The sequence below is a fragment of the Strigops habroptila genome, chromosome 1 (assembly GCF_004027225.2).
Source record: "Strigops habroptila isolate Jane chromosome 1, bStrHab1.2.pri, whole genome shotgun sequence".
NCBI classification, from domain to species: domain Eukaryota; kingdom Metazoa; phylum Chordata; class Aves; order Psittaciformes; family Psittacidae; genus Strigops; species Strigops habroptila.
In genome coordinates, this window is record NC_044277.2 from 60,734,445 (window position 1) to 60,755,270 (window position 20,826).

At 38.0% G+C, this 20,826-nt stretch overlaps 1 protein-coding gene across 3 annotated transcripts in view; it reads right to left on the reverse strand.

The window, feature by feature from the left end:
• Positions 1-20,826, reverse strand: part of MBP (myelin basic protein) — a 111,069-nt gene that overhangs the window by 81,796 nt on the left and 8,447 nt on the right. For 2 of the 3 annotated variants that reach the window (XM_030485896.1, XM_030485914.1), the window contains exon 2: positions 1,841-1,915. In XM_030485896.1, coding sequence (XP_030341756.1) covers positions 1,841-1,891 — 51 coding nt within the window. In that variant the 5' untranslated portion in view covers positions 1,892-1,915. Of the gene's footprint in view, positions 1-1,840; positions 1,916-10,056; positions 10,181-20,826 lie in introns of those variants that run through there. The other variant, XM_030485904.1, reaches the window with a different exon arrangement.

Sequence of the window (20,826 nt, forward strand, 5' to 3'; positions counted from 1 at the left end):
CATGTATTTCCTGATTTTAAATCTGTGGCCTTATTTCTTGTGACGTGATTACTGTCTAACGTGCATAAAGGGAGATTTTGATCAAACATTGCCTATTTTAAAGTTTAGGGGTTTGGTGGTTTAGGGTTTTGTTACTCTAGAAGAATGAGCGAGGGACAGATGATATCACTACAGAAATAAGTTCCCCCTTCAAAAATATTTCAGGTAAATGAACTTTATTTTGATTGGAGAATCAAGTATTCACCATGAACTAATTAGGAAAAGAAGGAATTGAAAAAAATTGCAGCAATCCATTTCCTTGTAGACCTGTCTCACACACTAAGTGCAACACTCACAGCCACCTGACTCTTGCTCACAACTGCAGAACTTGCACTTATGGTATAGGCTGGTACAGTTGGAAGAATCTTTTCCTTTTTGAGGCCCCATGTGCCCCACAACTCACTCACCTGCCAGCCAGATGCATCAGACACAGGTGATCTCAGAGCAGGAGAGAAGTTATGATGTGTTTTTCTAGCCAAATGTCCTCAAAAACCAAAGAAGGGGATATACAGCACAAAACAGCCCATCGAGCTCTATATACCTGCAGGATCTCACACCCTTGGTCAGAAAGGATCAAAATATTTGGCTAAATACATCTGTTTAATGCATTTGACTTTGCCGGATCTGCACAACAGAGTTATCTAGAAGGGAAGTCTATGAGACCGGTCACTACAAGACCACAGCTTGGGACTTACACTTTTGTTTGTACTGAAACTGAAACTTTGGGCCACAAAACTATTTTGCAAAATACTGCACAGACACAAAGCAAAAACATATGTAGCCAGTTGTCCTCACTTCCTGCTGGTTTTGCCCTATTCCTTCCAGCATGCTTATGAATCTTCCTGAAGGAGATGGCAAAGTACTAATAACTGTATGAATTCCAGTTTGTATGCCTTTTGGGGATAACTGCTTATCTGCCACAGCAATGCAAACTACCCACATTCCTCCAGACAAAGCACAGAACTACCTGTTTACAACATCTGTCTAATGCAGAAGGCAACAGCTTTGTACAGTGTGGGCTCAGACTGTAAACTATTATTTTTGGGCGGGGATGGGTGGAGGGAAGTTAGCAATAGCTAGCAACAAGCAGCATCTTTTTTTATACACGTATATATACACACACAAAGATGTCTTTTTTTAAGATATGTGTGAATTCTCTTCCGGTACGATGTAGAAAAACAAATAAACAAGATATTATCACAAGGCAAACAGAGTATCACACTATGTGCAAAATACACAACAGTGTCAGCAGAGGCTTACAAAACAAGTACTAACTTTTAATTAACATTTTAACATTTCATCCTTTTTTTTTTTTTTCTGGGGAGGAAATTTTTCAAGCTGTATCTCCACAGACTGAGAATCTTTCCCTTTAGAATTCTCTTACGTGCTTCTCTCATTTTATGTGTTTCTATATAGTTTCTTTCCTATGGATAAAGCCAATGACTACCCAAATGGAAAGCTGTCAACACGCAGAACATAATTAAGCTCACTGGCTCTTTAAAAAATTTCTACAGTATCATGCTTCTAAGGCTCATTTCATTCATTTCTACCATAACTGAGAAACATTCCTTCTGATGCAGGAAAACACCACATCCCTCATTAATCTAGCACAGAAAAATCCTGGTCTGGCCACATCTCACAGGACCCTTTTTTTGAAAAAAGGTAGTCATTTTATAGTGATAACTACAAAATAGTAATGGTGAAAGTAATCTGGCAAAGACACTGCTGTACTAAAAAAATATGTATTTCATAACACACATGTTTCTGAACCGACTTTGCCTCTTCAGTTTTCTCCACTTACCTTGGTTGACTTGTCAGTGCTATGTTCTCGTTTTCCTACATGGTTCCCCATGATGGATCACCAGAACTTCAAATTCTGAAAAGATAAAACCAATACAGCGTTTTTGAAACCAACACATTTGTACTGAAATACAAATTAATTTTTCATCTGACACAGAACAAAGAGATCGTTCTCATACAATAGGCATGTTTATAGTCCAAGGTAAGAGCTGTGAAAGATCCTAAGGAAAAAAAAAAAAGTGCTTATCTGGTCTATTTTGCAAATCTAAACAATACCAGAAAGCTTTCTTTCTTAAAAAACAAAACAAAACAAAAAACCCCCACATATCCAAAGGAGGAAAATTAAAGTGTTTATGGTGAAATCTGCACATAAACCAAGACCAGATTAGACATTAGGTAGAGGCCATGTCTTTTGATATTACATTTGTAATAACAAAACAGTGTAACACGTATCAAATGATCTGTAACTACAAATTCCCACAAAAGATCGAATTCTTTCACATTTGCCATCATACAAACAGCAATTACTGAAAGAAAGCACCACACTAAACTGCTAACAATTTGCTGTGGAGGTGAGAATGGATATGTTCCTTACAGCCCACACTTTTCATGACAAGCAAGTAAGAAAGGAATGCCAACTCTTTCTTTGTATTTTCTGGCTCATCCTGTTGTAGCTCAGCCTTAACAGAACTTATGTAGGTTAAACCACAACACTTGAATTTCAGCTTTTTAGAATACACGTGTGGTTCCTCTACATATTTCTTCTCATAGAAGCATGTGTTTGTGGAGGATCTCATGCGCAGCTGCTGCCTCCAGCCGATCTGAACGCAGTGCAAGGTAGCATTTAAAGTCCTGAAACTTAAAAATACATTCAAAAGAAGTTTCAAGTGGACTTCAGAATTCTGAACTGAACTTTCAATAATAAAGTTCAGTTTCTTCTGCTGACAGTAACACTTCATTATTCTGCAATGAACAGAGCTATACACCATAAAACCCTATCATCAGAAATCCTGGCACAACGCTCTCGTTATCAGAATGCTGTTATTTCAAGCGTAATCTTATGAAAAGGGTTGAGAGGAAAGGACAACCAGACCTTTGCTATGATAGAAAACGCGTGAAGTAAAACAATAGGCTCTTAACCAGTTACACTCTGTAGAACACGCAAGTACTGTTATAACCCCAGCTACAAACACTGATTTGTGTACCAGAGCACTCTAAAAAGAGAAACTTTGATTACTTCCAACTTTCTAATCACAGAGCATGTACTTTATCAATAGCAATCTTGTCCTGTATCCTACTGCCACTTTTGGAGAGACAGATATATTTATTCCCCCCCCCCCCGTGATGATGAATTTTCAAATTAGTTAGGTTCTGCAGTGCTTATTTATTAACTGAATTCCATTTGCTCTAAAATCAAAATGCCACATATCGCTATATCTGAGTAAATAATTCCTCGCAAATACCCACTTCGAGGGTCTCACAAAGGAAAAATTATAGAACATCCAAACTCCATAAATGCAGTCAAGGTAGAGTTTATTTGCAAATTGGAAACAGATTTTTAGTTTTAAACAGCACTATGTATTCCATAAAACATTAAAATAAAAAGCCCTATCCCTTCAAATTGTGAAATCAGCAGAACCAATCCACATTTTTGTGAAATTATGAAAATTTTCACGGAATAACACAAAAATTCATATACACTGGGTTTCAGAGCTGAACTATCTCAAACCGGCCTTTTCTCTACAAGTTAAGAGCAGCAGCGCACTCTAATCACTTCACATCATAAGGAAAATATAGTGGAACACAAAACTATAAGAAATGTCTGCAGCAGAATATAAAGGCATAATGTTCAAGTGTTAATCTTCCAGTCCTTTATCAAAAGATTAACCAAACTTGATCTGTAACACATGCATGTTTAAGTAAACAGATTATGGAGGCAGCATAACACTTGCAAACCAGAACTCTGATCAGCATCCTCCTGCCTCCCCTTAGTCTCCCTGGTGTCTGTGGAGTAATGCTCCAGGAATGACCACCCTGTCCCATGAACCACTGAGCACTGCAGGGTCCTAGCCCTGCAATGCCAAGTTAGAAAAAGATGCCAGATGCAGACGAGCTGTACAGTGCAACTAAGCCAGATAAATATTTAAAAATTATTTGTTGGCCAGTGAAAAGAAAAGCAATAAAACTTCCATGCTGCCACACCATAGATACCTAAAAATTATAAGGTCAGTTTTCTGCTCAAGTGTCTGCACAAAGCAAACAAACAGAACAAAAGCCAAGCAAATGGAAAAGTGTAGGAAATGGCTGATCAATGCACTCCCTGATCCCCATGTGCGTAATTCCTTCAGCAAGACGCTAAAAATTACACATGGAAGGGAATGAAAGAGGAAAAAAAGGCTTGGAGAAATGAAAATGCGTAATGCAATTAAAAGTTTAGGAATGTGTTTTGAGAGTGCACCTACATCTGGGCCAAGTGTTACGTTTCTCTACAGAACAGACTTAAAATCTGAAACCTAATGGCATTAGTTAAGCTTGTAAACTTGCACTTCTGCTTTGTTTATTGTTTTGAATGTGTCAGAGGGACAGGTGTGGTCTAAATTCACATGATGGACCCCTTCTTACTCTCACCCAATATCCAGAAACTAACACTAATACAATTAGATTTTACTTCATTCTTTTCATGCATAAATGAATGCAGATGTTTAAACTCAAGATAAGTTAGCTATAGGTATTGCTATAATGTAGAGAAAAGGCTACAGCAACCAGATGGGCAGCAAGAGCATCCTAAAAGTTACAGAATTCTTCATGCTACCTACTAAATGGAGAAAACTCTTAAGTAATCCTTTGGGAAATAAAGGCTTCCAAAAAATCTGACATGAATTAGGAAAGGAAATATATAGTGCCAACTGTTCTGTAGATATCTGATTAGGAAGCAAAACCATACATACACATTAGCCTTGTAAACATTAAAATAATTTCCAGCAACAAAAAGACCTAATTTTTCACTTTAGCCTCAAGCACAAGTCTGCTTTACTTGATTGAAAACTGAGCACATCAGTAATTTTCACTTCAGGATACAAGTACACCCTGAAGTGTTAAGACTTAAACACTGATTTTGGTTCTTACTGTCGGGAGGAGACCACACTGCACAGTTTCTACCTGTGCCATCTTTATGCAATGAGTTGAGTCACTGATTTCAATGGGATTACTCATTCTACGATCTTTGTAGGAACTTGCAGCCAACTATTCAAAAAATCAGAGCTGGACCAAGATTTGTGTTTTCTTTTTAGTCACCTTCATAACACACAGGTTGCCAGACTAAGCAGCTCTGTAGAAAGGAAAGAAGCAGCTTCCTGCACTTACTAACAAATGTCAGTCAACTGATCAACATTCTTGTTTGCAGAGGAATCTGTACATGCTTTAGCACTGATAAACAGCTACAGGACAGCCATGAAGCTCCAAAACAATGCAAAACCAGAAGTCCTGTAGAAATGCAGTAACCTTCTTTGAATCCACCATGAATCACATCTAACAAGCTGCCAAAATAGGCCTGAGCACGAGACTCAGTTTATGACTGCAACAGTATTTGCTTGAAACCTCCCTGGTGAAACCCTGCAAGTTTCGTAATTCCTATGAGACAGATGATTTTGTGCATGAGCTTGAGTCACACAATGAGATGGGACACTGTGCAGGTCTGCAGCGACCAGAGTACATCACCAGCTCCCCTATAAAACTCCCCATCAAGCCTGTGTGTTTCAGCACATTAAAACTCTTTGAGAAGCTCAGGAAAAAACAGGCCATGTGAGCAAACTGATTTAATAGGACTAAAAGTTGAAAACATTTCAGCTACCTAACAACTCTTTTGGGTACAGTGAGTAGATTATGGCAGGAAGCCGTGAACTGCCGCTGCAGACACTGCCAGCAGTCACCCAGCCACCTCAGCACTATGCCACAACCACATACTGAGCTGAATCAGCTCTGCTGCCAAGACCCGGGAACTTCCCCATCTATGACTGATATAAAAATAACTCCAGCTATCCAGCCTGCTTCCAGTAATTCCAAAACCAGCCCTGGGATTTTGCCTGGGGTAATAAAATAGTGTCTCCTCCCGTCAATTTATCTTCTTACGGAGTCAGTATAACAGGTACCTGACGGAAGCCTACACCAAGCTGCTTTCCTGCTTTCTTCATTATAGGAAGCCACATTCCAGCTAGCATCAACTACAGAAATGCCACTGCCTTACCCATGGAGAGAAACTTCTCCTCCCTCTCTGCCAAATACAAAATAAAAAGAAAAATGAAACAAATACAAAAAATGATAGGAAAACTCATGTATTAATCCTGTATGTCACATACCTATAAAAATACATGTATGTTGCAATCACGTAACTTATTTCTCTTCATCTGAACAGTTGATTAAAAATAGGTGTTTATGTATCATGTATCATCATACCACTTTTTTTAGCCAATTCTAGTCTGCCTGTTAAAATTAAATGGGTATCTGTAATTAAAAAGAGGTTCTAGTGATCCTCCCTTACACATACACTGTCCTATAAAGAAATTTAAATTAGAATTTTCACTGAAAGGCAGAAAAATGCTTCTCCAAACTTTCTGAATATACCAAGAAATGCAATGGTATTACTTTCTGCAGGCTATGATGTTTAAAATGCAAAATAGCATTTTCTTACTCATGGGAGCCTGAGAAAAGTTCACCCCTTAGGATCATCAGGCTCTCTTTAGAGTGTTCTTCCCCTGTAATATCTCACAGAACATTGTAATTTTTGTATATACTAAATACAAATTATAAACTTCAGCTCAGCAGCTGGTTTACAGTGACAGCTCACCAACTGTAATTCAGGAGTTACAAGAGGCTATAAGCCAATGCATCTGAACATTTATTGAACATTAATGGTTACTTCATATTAAACTACATAAACTACTAAATGTAAATCACAAGATGCTGCAAATGGACTGTTAAATATGATCTTTGAAGAGTAATTTAGTTACATAAAATAAAGGTTCAATCTTACCTCTTCTCACACACTTAACTATGACTCAACAGAACTACACATAATAATAAAGGTATGCAAGTACTTACATATTTACAAGTATCAGAACATAATTATTACCTTGTCTAGGAATACGTATTCACCACAGAGTGATGTTGTTAGATAATAGCGCAGAGCTACAACTCTAGATACGTTTAGCAAGTGCTCCTTGCCTTACTCACACACGGGAAGGGTAACCATAGAATATAAAAAATATCTGAAGCATTTACTTAAAAATTCCTGCTAAACAAGTGACTATTCTTATCTAAGTAAATATTACACTTTACTACTATATCCAGATCTTATTAGACAAAATTAAAAAGTGTAATTACTTTTAGGAAATGTACAAGTTCTCTCCAATTTTGGTAGCTCTCTAATGTACATTCTTAATTACAAACTTACCCAGCAAAACTACATGCAAAACATTTTTTCTTCTAGTGCCAGGTCCAGGTTACGTAGCTTCCTGGGAAGCAACCAACACATTCCCAGCACTGGCTGCCAGCTAGATGGAAAACTTTTGAGTGGGGATTTTTAGGCGCTCAGTGTGATATACATCTTTGGAAGGCAGCCCTTCACTTCATCCCTCTTTCAAAACACTCAGTATGCCTCATCTGTTCCTTTGGAATTCCCTCATTATGGTAACCTAGTACTCCAGTGCACCAAGAAAGAAAACCTCCAGCAGGCACAGGTGAATGTAACCTGCAGCTAATTCCATCAGCAGCCAGAGTCAGCTGCTTCAGAGTCAGATGTGAGCAACTAAATAATAGAAGTAACCTGCTCCACAGGCGGACTTCTTCCTAGGAATCCTACCCTCTTAATTCAAGTGTTAAATTATTTCATAAAATATAGTTCTTTATATCCCTCACAAGTTTCATTGTTATTTAATGCAGATTTAGTTTTTCATTATCTGTGAAAGTGTGCAATCCCTGCTAGATCAAACCTTATTTCACTGTTGACTTCCACAACGATATTTCTCTGAGTAACTCTTCCTGAAAGGAAAACACATTATTCCAGACACATTTTTGTAATGAATTATCAAAACCAGTATTTCAGTGCTGACCATAATATTTAAATGAGAGAAGTCACCAGGAGTTTAGTACCAACAGGTGTATTTAATCATGCTTGTACAGTGCCTTGCATATGAGAGTCCTACTCTTCCTGGCCTATTTAGATATTACATCAATTTCCATGTTTACAGACAACTGTACGTGCCTTAGCACACCCCTCGCAGTGATGAGCCAAGCTCTGGAACAGTGTTTATCTGAGAACGTACTCCCTAGTGCATTAAGCACAGCTGCCCAATAACTGACATGCTCCTCATATATTATTGTAAAGGACACCAAAATTGTTTATTTTTCACTCCAATTTTCTGCAAACAGTACAACACAGGAGAAGGGCTATACCACTGAGATAAAATATATTCTGCGAAAGAACGCTTTGCAAGGCAAGCTATTTCCTAAAATTGCCATAAGGTAAGCATAGCAGTCAGGACCCAAGGTTTAATATCTTTTCTGACTGCTTTCATCACAATTTTCCTCTACTGACTGCCAAAAAGAAGGATATTGCATATTATTTTTTTGAAAGGCACATGATTTTCAGGAATCTCACCTCAGTATAGCTAAGGATATTTCAAACTTGATTACAGATCAATTAAAAAAAAAAATTTTGAAATTGCTAAACCACGTGTTATTTTCTGTAGGTTAGGTTTCTCTTGCTTTTCTCCCTTCAACTCACTCCACTCTCCTTGCTGTAACACCATCAACCTCATCCATCCATTAAGATACAATTTTAAAACAAATGTCTCAACAGGGCTTTTCAACTTCCCTTCATGAAGGGAAAAATGCTCACATAACATCACTTAGCACACTGATATCTATACTTTGTCAGTGATTATAAACAAACGGGATTAGCCATATGTTTACTATTTGTCTTCAAAACACTGTTAGTGGAGCCCTGGGAACTCTATGTCAATCCATCTGCCGGGTCATAAGGAAATTCCCTTAATCACCTCCACCTTAAAAGAGAGGACAGTGCATCTGATGGGGGAGGTAGGTACCAGCCCAAAGACCTGGGGCAAGGTACAGGTGGTCCCAGCACATCCACATCATTCCAGTGCTGCTACAGCTTTACCGCAGCACCTGCACTTCAGGGGCTTGACAAAACACAGACCTCCTCATTGTCATCCATGCCTGTGCCAAGATATATATGCCTCACAGCTATTCCTAGTCTAGGGAACAGAGGACCACATACATGCCTAACACACACATCTCTTCAACCTATACCAAAAAGAAAATGTTACCCTCTGATGAAATTAAGATTAAATTGGCTATTTTTATCTTAGTCATTAATATCAATGGGTTCATTTAGTTTGCTACATAATGTCTTTTATATACATCACCACAACAAAACAGGCTGATTTCTTCTCCACCCACCCACACACACGCACATTGGAGGACTGCTTAGGTCTGCATGGCATACAAAACCTAAGACCAAGGACCAATTTTTCTCAACCTTCTAAAAAGGATCAGACATATAATCATGGGTGATTTTTTTCCAGCACCTGTGTGCTCCAGAGACAAAATAATTTGACATTGACACTGCATAAACTCTCTAAGGGAAAAAAAAAAAAAAGGAAAAAAGAGAAAACTATAGAGAGAATGGCTAAGAACAGAGACACAACATAACCTCATTCTATATATTGTAAAGATATGCAGTAGATTCTTATGACCATCACTTTCCACTATCGTTGCTTCTAAAGTACCGTATTTCCTTTAGGAGTACACCTCTGCAGCTGTGGACTTCACCTCTTGGCCTCAATGAGTCAACAACTAAAAGGTATACACTTGTCCTGAATGCTAAAATATTTGTTAAAAAGATAAACCAGCATACAAGAATATACAAGTGCAGTATTAACCAATTAAAAAAAATAAAAAAGAACAAATTCAAATTACACACAATTTCAGGCCAAAGTAATAATCTTACCAGTACCAGCAAGGAAAAAGCACAGAGCAATCAAGACATTGTACAGACAAGTATCATTATTTGTTACTTGGAGATGGTCAGCTTTTGAGATTAAAGTACTCTGAAATCAGACAAGACCTAACTCCTGTTTTCCCATAAAAATAAAAACATACCATGAGAATAAAAACAACATATATTTAAAGACTCACGTTTTTTCCTGTTCTCTGCTTAGAAAAACAAGTTCCCTCCAAATGGTGAACAGTATGTTCTCCCTTTTAAAGTGAGGTAGGCCACCTAAGCTTCTCAGCGAACAGAGCCACTTTGATGATCACCGTCTCATTAACACACTGTAGAGACTGATGACAAAATGCACACCTGCAGTTCTAAAAGCATATGAATCAAAGGCACTGTATGCTGGCTCTTATCTTCTCATATTCAACAGACTGACAGATGGGATAAGAAGATGATTCACTCTCTCCAGACACCGTTAACTTCACTGTGAGAAAACACTGAACCATTAAATCCTTCTCAATTAAATAACTCAATTAAAATTTAAAAGTAAATAAATAAATAGAAAAGGAAAAAGCCTCTCTGCCCTTTCCCCCTCTCTGTTCTGACTTCATATATAATCTATCTATACTGTAAATGTATCAACCAAGAGATGGATTTCCTGTACATGCTCCTCTGTTACATTGGTATAAATACCGATATTACAAAAAAGATCCAACTTCCACTGTACTCCAAGTTGACCCCCTCTTGGCTCAATCTACTGCTGTGAAGTCATGTCCCTTCCCACAAACACACTGCCAAGGAGACACAAACCCCAATCGTCCTTTTCTGACATGAAAAAAAATGTACGTTTAACTACATACCTATATTTCTCACTTTTTGTGCACTATGTTTCTCACTTCTTTCTTCCTTCTCTGTTACTACTTTGATTTCCTGAGGGTTCATGCATGAGACTATGTTCTTTAAATGATTTTTAAAGTAATTTGATGGAGACTTAGTCCTTGGTACTTTCATTTGTGAGTCTGCTTAAGACATGGAACAAGGTTCAAGGTTCATGTGACAGCTTCCCAACAGGTACTTATTATCTGTAGCCCACTAGGACAAGCACAGACAAGACAGTTCTCTGCCTTGAAATGGTTTTCTATGCAAGTTGCAAGTGATAGCTCATCAAATTTCAGTAAGGATTTGTAAATTCCTCTGCTCCTAAATCAATAAATAAATTTAAGACCAAAGTGACCTACAAAGCTGTAGAGAAGTATTTTTTCTGTGCTTGTGAATGCCTACCTGGAAACACAGATATTATCACATCTGCTTGGGATTTTCTCTGGAAATGATACAATGGTTTGCTTTCCCTTCTGAACAGAGAATGCAAAATTACTTTTTGCTAAGGATAACTGTATGCATGAGAAATAAATAAATAAATCTACCTCCTTTTCAAATTGAATTTTAGTCCAGGTATTTTGGGCTTTAGTTGTTTATGTCACAGGCTCAGCACATTACAGTCACTAAGCTGTGAGTTGCTGCACTTGGAATTTTAAATAGCTAATGAGTAACAGCAGCAACTCTGGCACTGAAATCTGCATGAGAAACCACTTAAGTCTTTACATCATCCCGATATAATTATTGCACTTCTGTGCTTCTTCAAATGTGCTTTCAAGTACTCATGCCTCATACTTAGCATTGCCTTATTTTATCTAAATCTTAAATTTCATGTACTGATGTTGCTTTCCCACCCTTTACCCAGGCTACATACAAAGACAGTATAGAAATAGTCACTACTAAATTACTATTGAAGAGAAGAATGACAGACGCAGGGCAAAAATTTCTATTTGAACATGAGAACTATGAAATGTACACAATTATTCCCCCTTCTTTCATTAAAAATAAATCAGACTGCTTATTTCATGTTAAAAGGAAGACAAAAGACCATGACAGGCCACACACTAGTTTCTTCAGCATAGTTTTCCAATACAGCTCACTATTTACATCAAATTCAGTGCACCAAAAAACAAAATCTGGCAACACATCAAAACAACAAAGTAAGAAAACATGTGTTTCAGTAAGTAAACTAGCAGTGTATTCATTTTCAAAGATGGTTACAAGAATATGCCTTAAATCCACTATATGATTCAAAGTTAAGCAGCTTATATATAATATTCACAGCACCCATCACAAGAATGTCTTGTTCTTGAACAAGTTGCACTTGTATACTATTCTACTTTGTTAACCGAATGTTTTTAAAAGAAGAAAATGTTTCAAATACCACTGTTAAATCTTGACAGGGTCTACAGTCTTCAAGCAAGAGAAGCAAGAGGGGGTGTGTGTGTCTGATTCCAGACAGTATGCAAAGACAACAAGGAAGTTACTTCCCTAAAGGTCTTGCAACATAAGTATACAAAACACATGAGTAGGAGGTAAACCTTTCTCCCATATTAGAGATATAGAACAAAGGCAGAGATAAGTTAAGGGCATTACATGAAAAATTACTTACGACCCACTTGAGCAGCACAGGCAGACATTAGAAACTTAAATCCAGATCTGTAATTCCAAAACCTCATTCTCAGCTACTACATAATACTGGGGGTTATAATCACAATAGACACGTCCTTTCTTATTTTACAAGTGCTTCACAGACTTCAAGTTCTGCAATCAGTCATAAAAAACCAACACTCCAGCCACGATGACACGGACAAGCAGCTTCACATGATTTTACACCAGAACCCCATCAATGTACAATGAGGTTATTTCTCTGCCATCCTAGTTCTTAATTCAGCAGCCTTTGTCTCAGACCCTGAAAATGCTAACTATAAGGCTCATGCTTATCACAAGACAGAGTGGAAACCACTGTAATACCCCCTCCCTGCCTTTCCTTTTTTTTTTTTTTTTTTTTTTTCAACAGCTATAGCAGGAGGTCACCCACACCATTAGATAATAAGCTTGTGATTAGCATACTCACACAGGATGTGGGAAACCAGTGATCATTTTAGAAGATACTGAGGGGAAAGATCAGTCTGACTTGATCACAGGATAACTGAATCACCAATGTGATCTGGCAGGGGAAAATTCAAAAAAACCAGACAGACAGACAGATCTACCTTGTATCATGAAGGGGTATTTCCAGTCAAAATAGGGAAGAGTTAATGTCATCGTACAAGCCACTAGCATAACCTCATCTGAATACAAGGTACAATTCTGGTTAGCCATATTTAACAACATAAATTTTTTACTAGAACAGATGCAAAGACTATGAGAGCAGTCAGAGCCTATTACACAGGGAAAAGACTAAAAGCCTATGACATGTCAAGCCTAAGTAAAGCAAAGCTAAATGAGTGTTAGAAGAGGACAAAATATATGCTGCCCACATATAAATCTAAGGTGAAAGTCAGGATGTTTCTAAGTATCAGAAGAGCAGGGCTCTGGAAGAATCAGCAGAGAGTGGAAAACCTAGCTATGTTCAAGACAGAAAGCAAGAGTCTGACCACTGTATTTCAGAGACAGTGTGAATGGAGTGGTTCTCACCATAGCAGAACAGCCTGAAATGACGCAGGTGACTCCTTTTGCCTGAGGATATTCCAGTCCACAGTTCTAGACAGTGTACCTGGGGCACTGCAGGATAGAAGGGGGAGCAGAGAGAGACTACCGTGTGCTGAACCGGTTCATATACTGACAACTGGCTTTTAAAAAACGTAAAATAACCAAAACTCCAGACAAAATAAAAATCACAAAGCCAGCAATACCCTGAAAAGGGAGAGCAAAAACGAAAAGTGCTAGCTTTTAGCCAGCTGGGTTTCACTGGGGTGTAGGATACTGGACACTCTGAGTTCATTTATTCCCCACTCTGAGTTCATTGATGAATTCCTGCTCATCCATTTTATCCTGTAAGTAATCAGTACAAAGTACAGGAAAACTGTAACTCTCTCTGCACAAAGATACACAGCCACTGAAGAAAGGGACCATCACTCCTGCCCAACAGCCTCTACTCTACCTTTGCAGCCTGCTCCTTGAAGTGGGAAGTGCAGGTCTGAACCCCTTGGGGAAGAGACAGAGCTCATCTCCACCCCAAACACAACACAGTAGGGCCTTGGCTAACCAGCTCTTCAGCAAGCCTGTGAGTACCTCCCCTCAGGAAAAGGTTGAAACATACATAAAATGCTCATCCCTGCTGCTCACAGCTCTGGGAACTGGATCAGCTGTGTAACATGCTTTGTTTGGACAGATTCTGATTTTAAGGAGCTTTCTGCTAGGCTTGTTGGCTATGTTGGATAATAATCTGAGACATCTAATTCTCAGCACGAGATAGACTAGGTGCTTTATACAAGGCTCTTCAAATCCCTTTAACCCCTATTTCCCAAATCATTTACAAACTGACTAATCTTTTCATAACACTCCTCCAAGATTATATTTGAAAATAGCCCCTAAAATCCCTTCCTCAAGCACTCTGTAGTAAACACTCCACCATGGGAAATCAGTAACAAATACTATTTGTTCAATGACTTAAACTTTGTATCACATATATATAACAAATTCTCAGCAACAGACATTTCAATTCTCGGTGTGCATCATATCATTGATTCAATCGTTCAAGGTGCCTCCCATCCCACTCCTTAAGAGAGTTTAAACCTTTCAGAAAATAGATACCGAGTTGCTGGTATGGCTGAATTCCTTACTTTCCCACCTCAAACAATACCTCTACCCAACCTGTTCACTATCAACTCTTAATTAACCTGTAGCATTCTCCAGCAACAACAGCTCACAGCAATAAAAGTGCCATCATTAATACATGTTACTTTATTAAGTACAAATTACACCATAACTGAATAAAAACCTGTCATTTAACACTTACATGAGTTATCTACAAGTGAAAACAATGGGTCTTTCATTTAATGTAGCATCTTGCTTAAACCGGCTTTTATTGCGATTATAAGGGATCAATCAGTTTGCAAGCAATTAAGTTATACTGAGAGCTTTTAACTGTTCTGTAACTCCTTTGGGTTTTTTTTAGTGGAAATCCAGCTCTTCTAAGTTAGTGGTTTTGATTAGTTTGAGATATTGCAACTGGAGCCTTTCACTCCCAAATAAACTGATGATGACCCATTTCAAGTGCCAGACCTTTATGCCAACACTTGCCAAGATGTGGTCCCTAATCTAATTAGTAAATCCAATCCCAGTTTGGTATTTGAGCATCTGCCAAAATTAAAGTGAATGTCCAAAACAAAAACAAATCAGTGTAGGGAGAAAAAAAAAAAGGAAAAAAAAAAAAAAAGAAAATGTTTTCTCCATTTATTATCTAGAAGCACACAATATTCACTGAGGAAAAAAAACCCTCAAACTGATCAAAAACACAGCCCCACCCCCAAACCACAGGCTTCATAGTATCTGGCAAGGATGTTTAAAAACATAAGCTAACAGCACTGCAGACTTTGTATGTTAAGTGAAAAGCAATCACCACCATAACTGTTTTTTCTTTTTCTTGTTTGTGTTTTCATTTTTTTTTTTTAACAAAGCTGCATGTAATCATTTCATCAGTTTGGATAAGTCACAGTTGACTTATATTCACTCTTAAATTCAATTTGAATGCACATAAATTTCCCTTACCTTGCCAGCTGTATCATATGAATAGCCAGTCCTGAAGCACTTAAAATTATGCTATACATGAATTGTCTGCTAGAATGGAGATTTGCAAGTGATACCACAAATGCTCATTCAAAGGCCACATGTGGAAAAGGTATAAGCAGATAATAGCAGAATCAGATGCAAAGTGATGCACAGGTTGGTAAAAGAATGGTATCACAACAAAGGAGAAACAAGGGTGCCTAATAATTTTGGCACCAATTACTATTTTTCTCATTTCACATCATAACACTCCTGCAAGTATCAGTTTCTTTCTCATCATTTGTTTACCCCTTGCACACTGCAGCCTGCCCTTACCCAAACACAATCCAGAATACATAATTTTTCACAAAGGAGATACTTTTTTCATACCTTGCAGAAGGTATTGCAAGCAGAAGGAAATCTCTCATCACCAGAAACATGCTATGGATGTCCCATAGCAATGCTGTTCAGCATGTTATTCAGTCTGAACTCTAATTTCGTGCCTCTGTGTCCCCTGAACATTTTTATTTTCTGTTTCACGTGAACTGGTACCACTTTTCTCACTTGCCTATTTCAGGTTCTTTGTTATGAATTTCTGTTAGGACAGCAATCACGAGAATCTCTTTGATGAGGAGCTGGTCTTGTTCTTTATGACAGAGGTTGAAGTGAAATAATTTAAGTGTATCTTTGAGTTTCATCTAATAATAGCTTAATTTTCAGAAACTTTAGTGATACCAGACCTCAAAAATTGGTATTCTATGTAAAGTTGGACCATTAAATCAAAAACCATTATGAAAATATGGTTTCTTAAGAGTGGCAATTTTTAGTTACAGCAAAGATGAAAATCTGTTCAGTAATTTCAAGGTACAGGGTTCTCAACCAAATACAAGTAAGAATCATTTCAAACATTTCTGAATTGCAGCAACCTTTAAATAGAGAATACTTAAAATGCTTAAAACAGTAAATGACAGACAACTTATTCAACTGACACTACATGAGAAATTTTTATACAAACAGAATGTAATTACAAGCTGGAATCGAATCAACTAAGTCAATGCCTCCTTCAAAAAAAATCTTCACACAATGATTCAATCCCATCAAAAGACATATGCAGAATAACCATTTTATCTATTTATTATCTATGTAAAATCAGTGTGACAACAAACACTAAAGTCTTAAAATCATCTTGCATTCATTGGATCTTACTTACTTGGGTGTTCTTTTCTTATACAATCAAGCCCACTGAAGACAATCACATTGTTTTGCATCAGGAAGACACTGCAAAACCAACTTCCATGCTTGCATGTGCCAGTATCATTGCTGTAATGCAAGACTGATCATGAAATTACTCAACTGCTCTCTTTCCAAAGCCCTGAATTTTTCTCCCAGGTTAAAGTACAGAGCTGGCTGATTGTGAAATACCTTTAATCATTTGGCCATCTTCAAATGTAATATTTTACCAACGTTATGTTTTGCATGTTAATCTTTTATTTGCAGGCATCAATTTACTGAACTGGACAGAAGGAAAATGTGATTTTACATTTCACAAATAATTAAAGCATAAAAACAGATTCCCAAAATATAAGACATTGACATTAGATATGAAAGTAAGAACTTACATATCTAAAACTTACTATGGAGGTACTATTTATTATTTCCTTTTAGCATCTTTTTCCCTGCATACATTTTTCAGTCTCAGTTTAAAAAAAAATCATCAATATGATTCTGGAGTACATGTAAAATTGAGTTAAAATACTGAGAATGATTTGCAATCTATTGTATTAAAGTCTTATTGCAATTAAACGCTATTGGAAGCATTAAAATCATGAGTTAATTACACATGCCATTCAAAACATTATGAAAGCTGTATTTCTGATTAATTCACCACAGAGAGGATTGTTACTAGAACATTTCTAAACTGGAAACTATAACTCTTACAATTAGTTCTGCTACTGATGCTGGATAAATGTTTCGTTAAACTTACTTACAACCTTACTCCCAAGAGGTTTTTTCAAATCCTAAATAATGCAATGAATAAAAATGAATACCTAAAATGTAATGTATAGTTCTGTACAGCATGGACAGGAAACTGAGGACAACTATCATCACATGACAAAATTATCTGGATACATGATCGACTACACAGAGTAATCATTGTTCGTCAGGTTAAATTTGCTTTTTACCACGTGCAAATCAAGCAAGTCTCAGTTTTACTGTGGGTCTTACTGCATTTGAGGGCTGCTGATGTCTTCCAAAAACCAAACTAAAAATTATAAGCAATAAGGGAATATCAGTGGTGATTAGAAGAAAAAAAGCCACCGCATGACTGGAAAAGTTTTAACAACAACAACAACAAACCCCTCTCCCCCCCAAATACACAAAAAACCCTACCCACACCACAAACCACCACCAAAAAAAAGAAGCTTTAAATTCACATAAAGATACAAATAAAGATTTTTTATATGTCCTCTCATTGGCACCTGCATATACGTTTCTTGTTATTATCAAGCTAATGGACCTAAATTAATACAAAAGAGAAACAAAGCCCCATGGCTACAAGCAGATCACCAACACAATTATCAAACCAATACAATTATTAAACATACTCTTACTTTTGCTGCTACCTTCATTTCTTGCAAATTCCTCAAGGAGCCAGAATCACTCTAGCAGCATCATGTTCCTAACAAGCCTGTTCCCCCAGGTCACCTGAAGTCCCAACTCATTCATGACCACATTCCCAAGATGCAGGTGCTCCATCCTGTGACCAGCATGTACTTAATCACCTACAACTGGTCATCTAGAGAAGAGCAGGAAAGGGATTATGCACAGGTTGCCACATCTGAGGGATCACTGAGAAAGAAAGCCTCACAGTCTTCCCTACTTTCACTGGTTGTGAGTCTATCTACTCCCACAGTATGTACAGACATATGCCCACCTGGATGTTACTTCTGGGCACATGAAAGAGAAGCTGGTGATTTGGAATCCCCAGCATGGATTTATCAAGGTCAAATCACGCATGACCAATATGATTGTTCTCTATCATAAAATGATGGGATTTGTTGATGAAAGGAGATCAGTGGTATCACCTACGTGAATTGTAGCAAGACTCAACAATGTCTCCCATAGATCTTTGCACCTAATCTAAGTTACAATTTAGATGATGAAAACCCTGTCTCTATCATTAGGCTCGAACAGTAGCTGTTAATGGTTCACAATCTGCCTATAATCTGGTTACAAGTGGATAGGTTAGGGGCCCTATCCTGTTTAACATCTAACAGCGCCCTGGCAGAGCGTACAGTACATTCAGTAAACCTGCAAACACCACCAGGCTTAGGGGTGCAGCTGAGAGACTGGAGGGTAGGGTTGCCATTCAGAATGACTTAAATACGGCTGACAGAAACATCATGAGAGCACAGCCTGATGAAGACTGACTGGTAAGCAGCTCTGCTGAATACAACCTGGGAGCCCTGAAGGATGGTAGGCGAGACATGAATCAGCAGCCCACCCAGCAGCAATGCACCCAGCAGCAGTGAGAGCTAGCAGCATCCTGGGCAACAGATGTGAACTGGGCAACTGGGCAACAGCCACTGGACTGAGGGAAGCAACTGTTCTACTTCATGTAAGATCCATTGGCCTGGTACCTGGACTACTGGGTCTACTTTTGGATCCCCACTATGAAGCACCAGCCAACTGGAACAAGTTCAGTGAAAGGCCACAAAGACATCTGACGGCTGGAGCACATGCCCTGTGAGGAGAGGCTGAAGACACTGGGATTGTTCAGCATGGAGGAAGCTTTGAAGCACCCAATAGCAAATTTCCAGTAAGTTACTAAAAAAGTGCAGCCAGGCTTTTTACCAAGGTGCATGGGGGCAGAACAAGTCAACAGAAATGAGGGAAGCTACAAATTTTTATTAGATATGGGGAATAAAATACATTATGAGGGTAGTCAAGCATTGGAACAAGTGCCCTGGAACATAGTGGAATCTCTGTCCTTGGAGCTTTTGAAGACACAACTAAACAAAGCCACATGCTTCTTGGTCTGATCTTATGAGTCATGACACCGCTTCAGGCGGAAGGATGGACTGGAGACCTCAAAGTCTCTTCTAACCTTAATGAGTCTACAAATACACATTCAAATTGCATACGTATGTTATACAGAGCATGCACATTTAGGCCCAATGTGTCCAGGAAGACAAGAGAAACTTCAGGCATACTCAAAACATCCTGTAAAAATTATCTACGTACGTGCAGTTAACTGAATGCCTTCTCTGAATTATATGCACTTATGCAAATCAAAAGAACTGCATATGTATGTATTTATTTAGTCATGCAACTGAGAAGGGCCCAACAGAACATGTCCTTCAAAAGCCTCTATAAAGCTACTCGACTCACTGAGCCAGGAAAATTGAACAACCTTAACCGCAATTAATCCTAACTCACGTCTTAGCACTGCAGCTGTGAGGGTGGAAGCCACCAAAACCAAAAGCTAATCATAATTAAGAAGAGACTACAGGTACATCATACACTTCATGGCTAATACAGCAGTCCCTAATGCAGTTAAGAATTTTGAATACGATGGTGTACCAGATAACTCCATTAAGTCAAGGAGCATACTTCTGTTGTTGCTATATGCTCTTTGTGGCTTCACTAAGGCCTAACAGTCGGACAAAATATTACTCAGAAATGAAACGTGCAAACCGTTTACAATAAAAGGACCATTAGGTTGCAAAATAGTTTTCATTACTTCTTTCTCCTGCTTTCCAGGGGCACAAAGAATTATTACTTGTGGCTACAATTCCAGTCTTTAGTCGGAACCAAATTTCTTCCTACAGGGCTTTCATTAATAAAGAAGGTTGTAGCATTCAGGAGTTAGAATTAAGGGTGAAAAAAAAAAACCCAACAAAAAACCAGGCCAAATAACCACACTACATACAAACCTTGTTACCACAGGAGGAGGAGAAGAATAGAATATTTCACAACTCTACAAGTCAGCCAAAATTTAAGATGAACTTTTCAATGCCAACAGTCCTGCATTCAGTTGAAGAGCAGCTACTAAAATTCCCATTAAAACAACACTTTTTCCCTGTGAGCCTATTATGGGTTCTTTCCCACTTGACAAGCGTATCTTTCTGAAAAACAACAACAAAAAAGCCAAATTACTGCCTACCCTCCAGGTGAACAGTGCTGAGTCAGCCTATGCTGATGAAAGCTGTGCAGAAGCTTATACTTATCTCTTTTCCATGAACAAGTCAGGGCAAAGTAATAGTACAGATAAAAGATTACGAAAAAACAAGCCAGGGAGTTTCTATTTGTAGAAGCCACACACTTTTTTTAGTAAAAAGTCCCTCAATACAGTAATTCCACCATTTGCAGAAAGA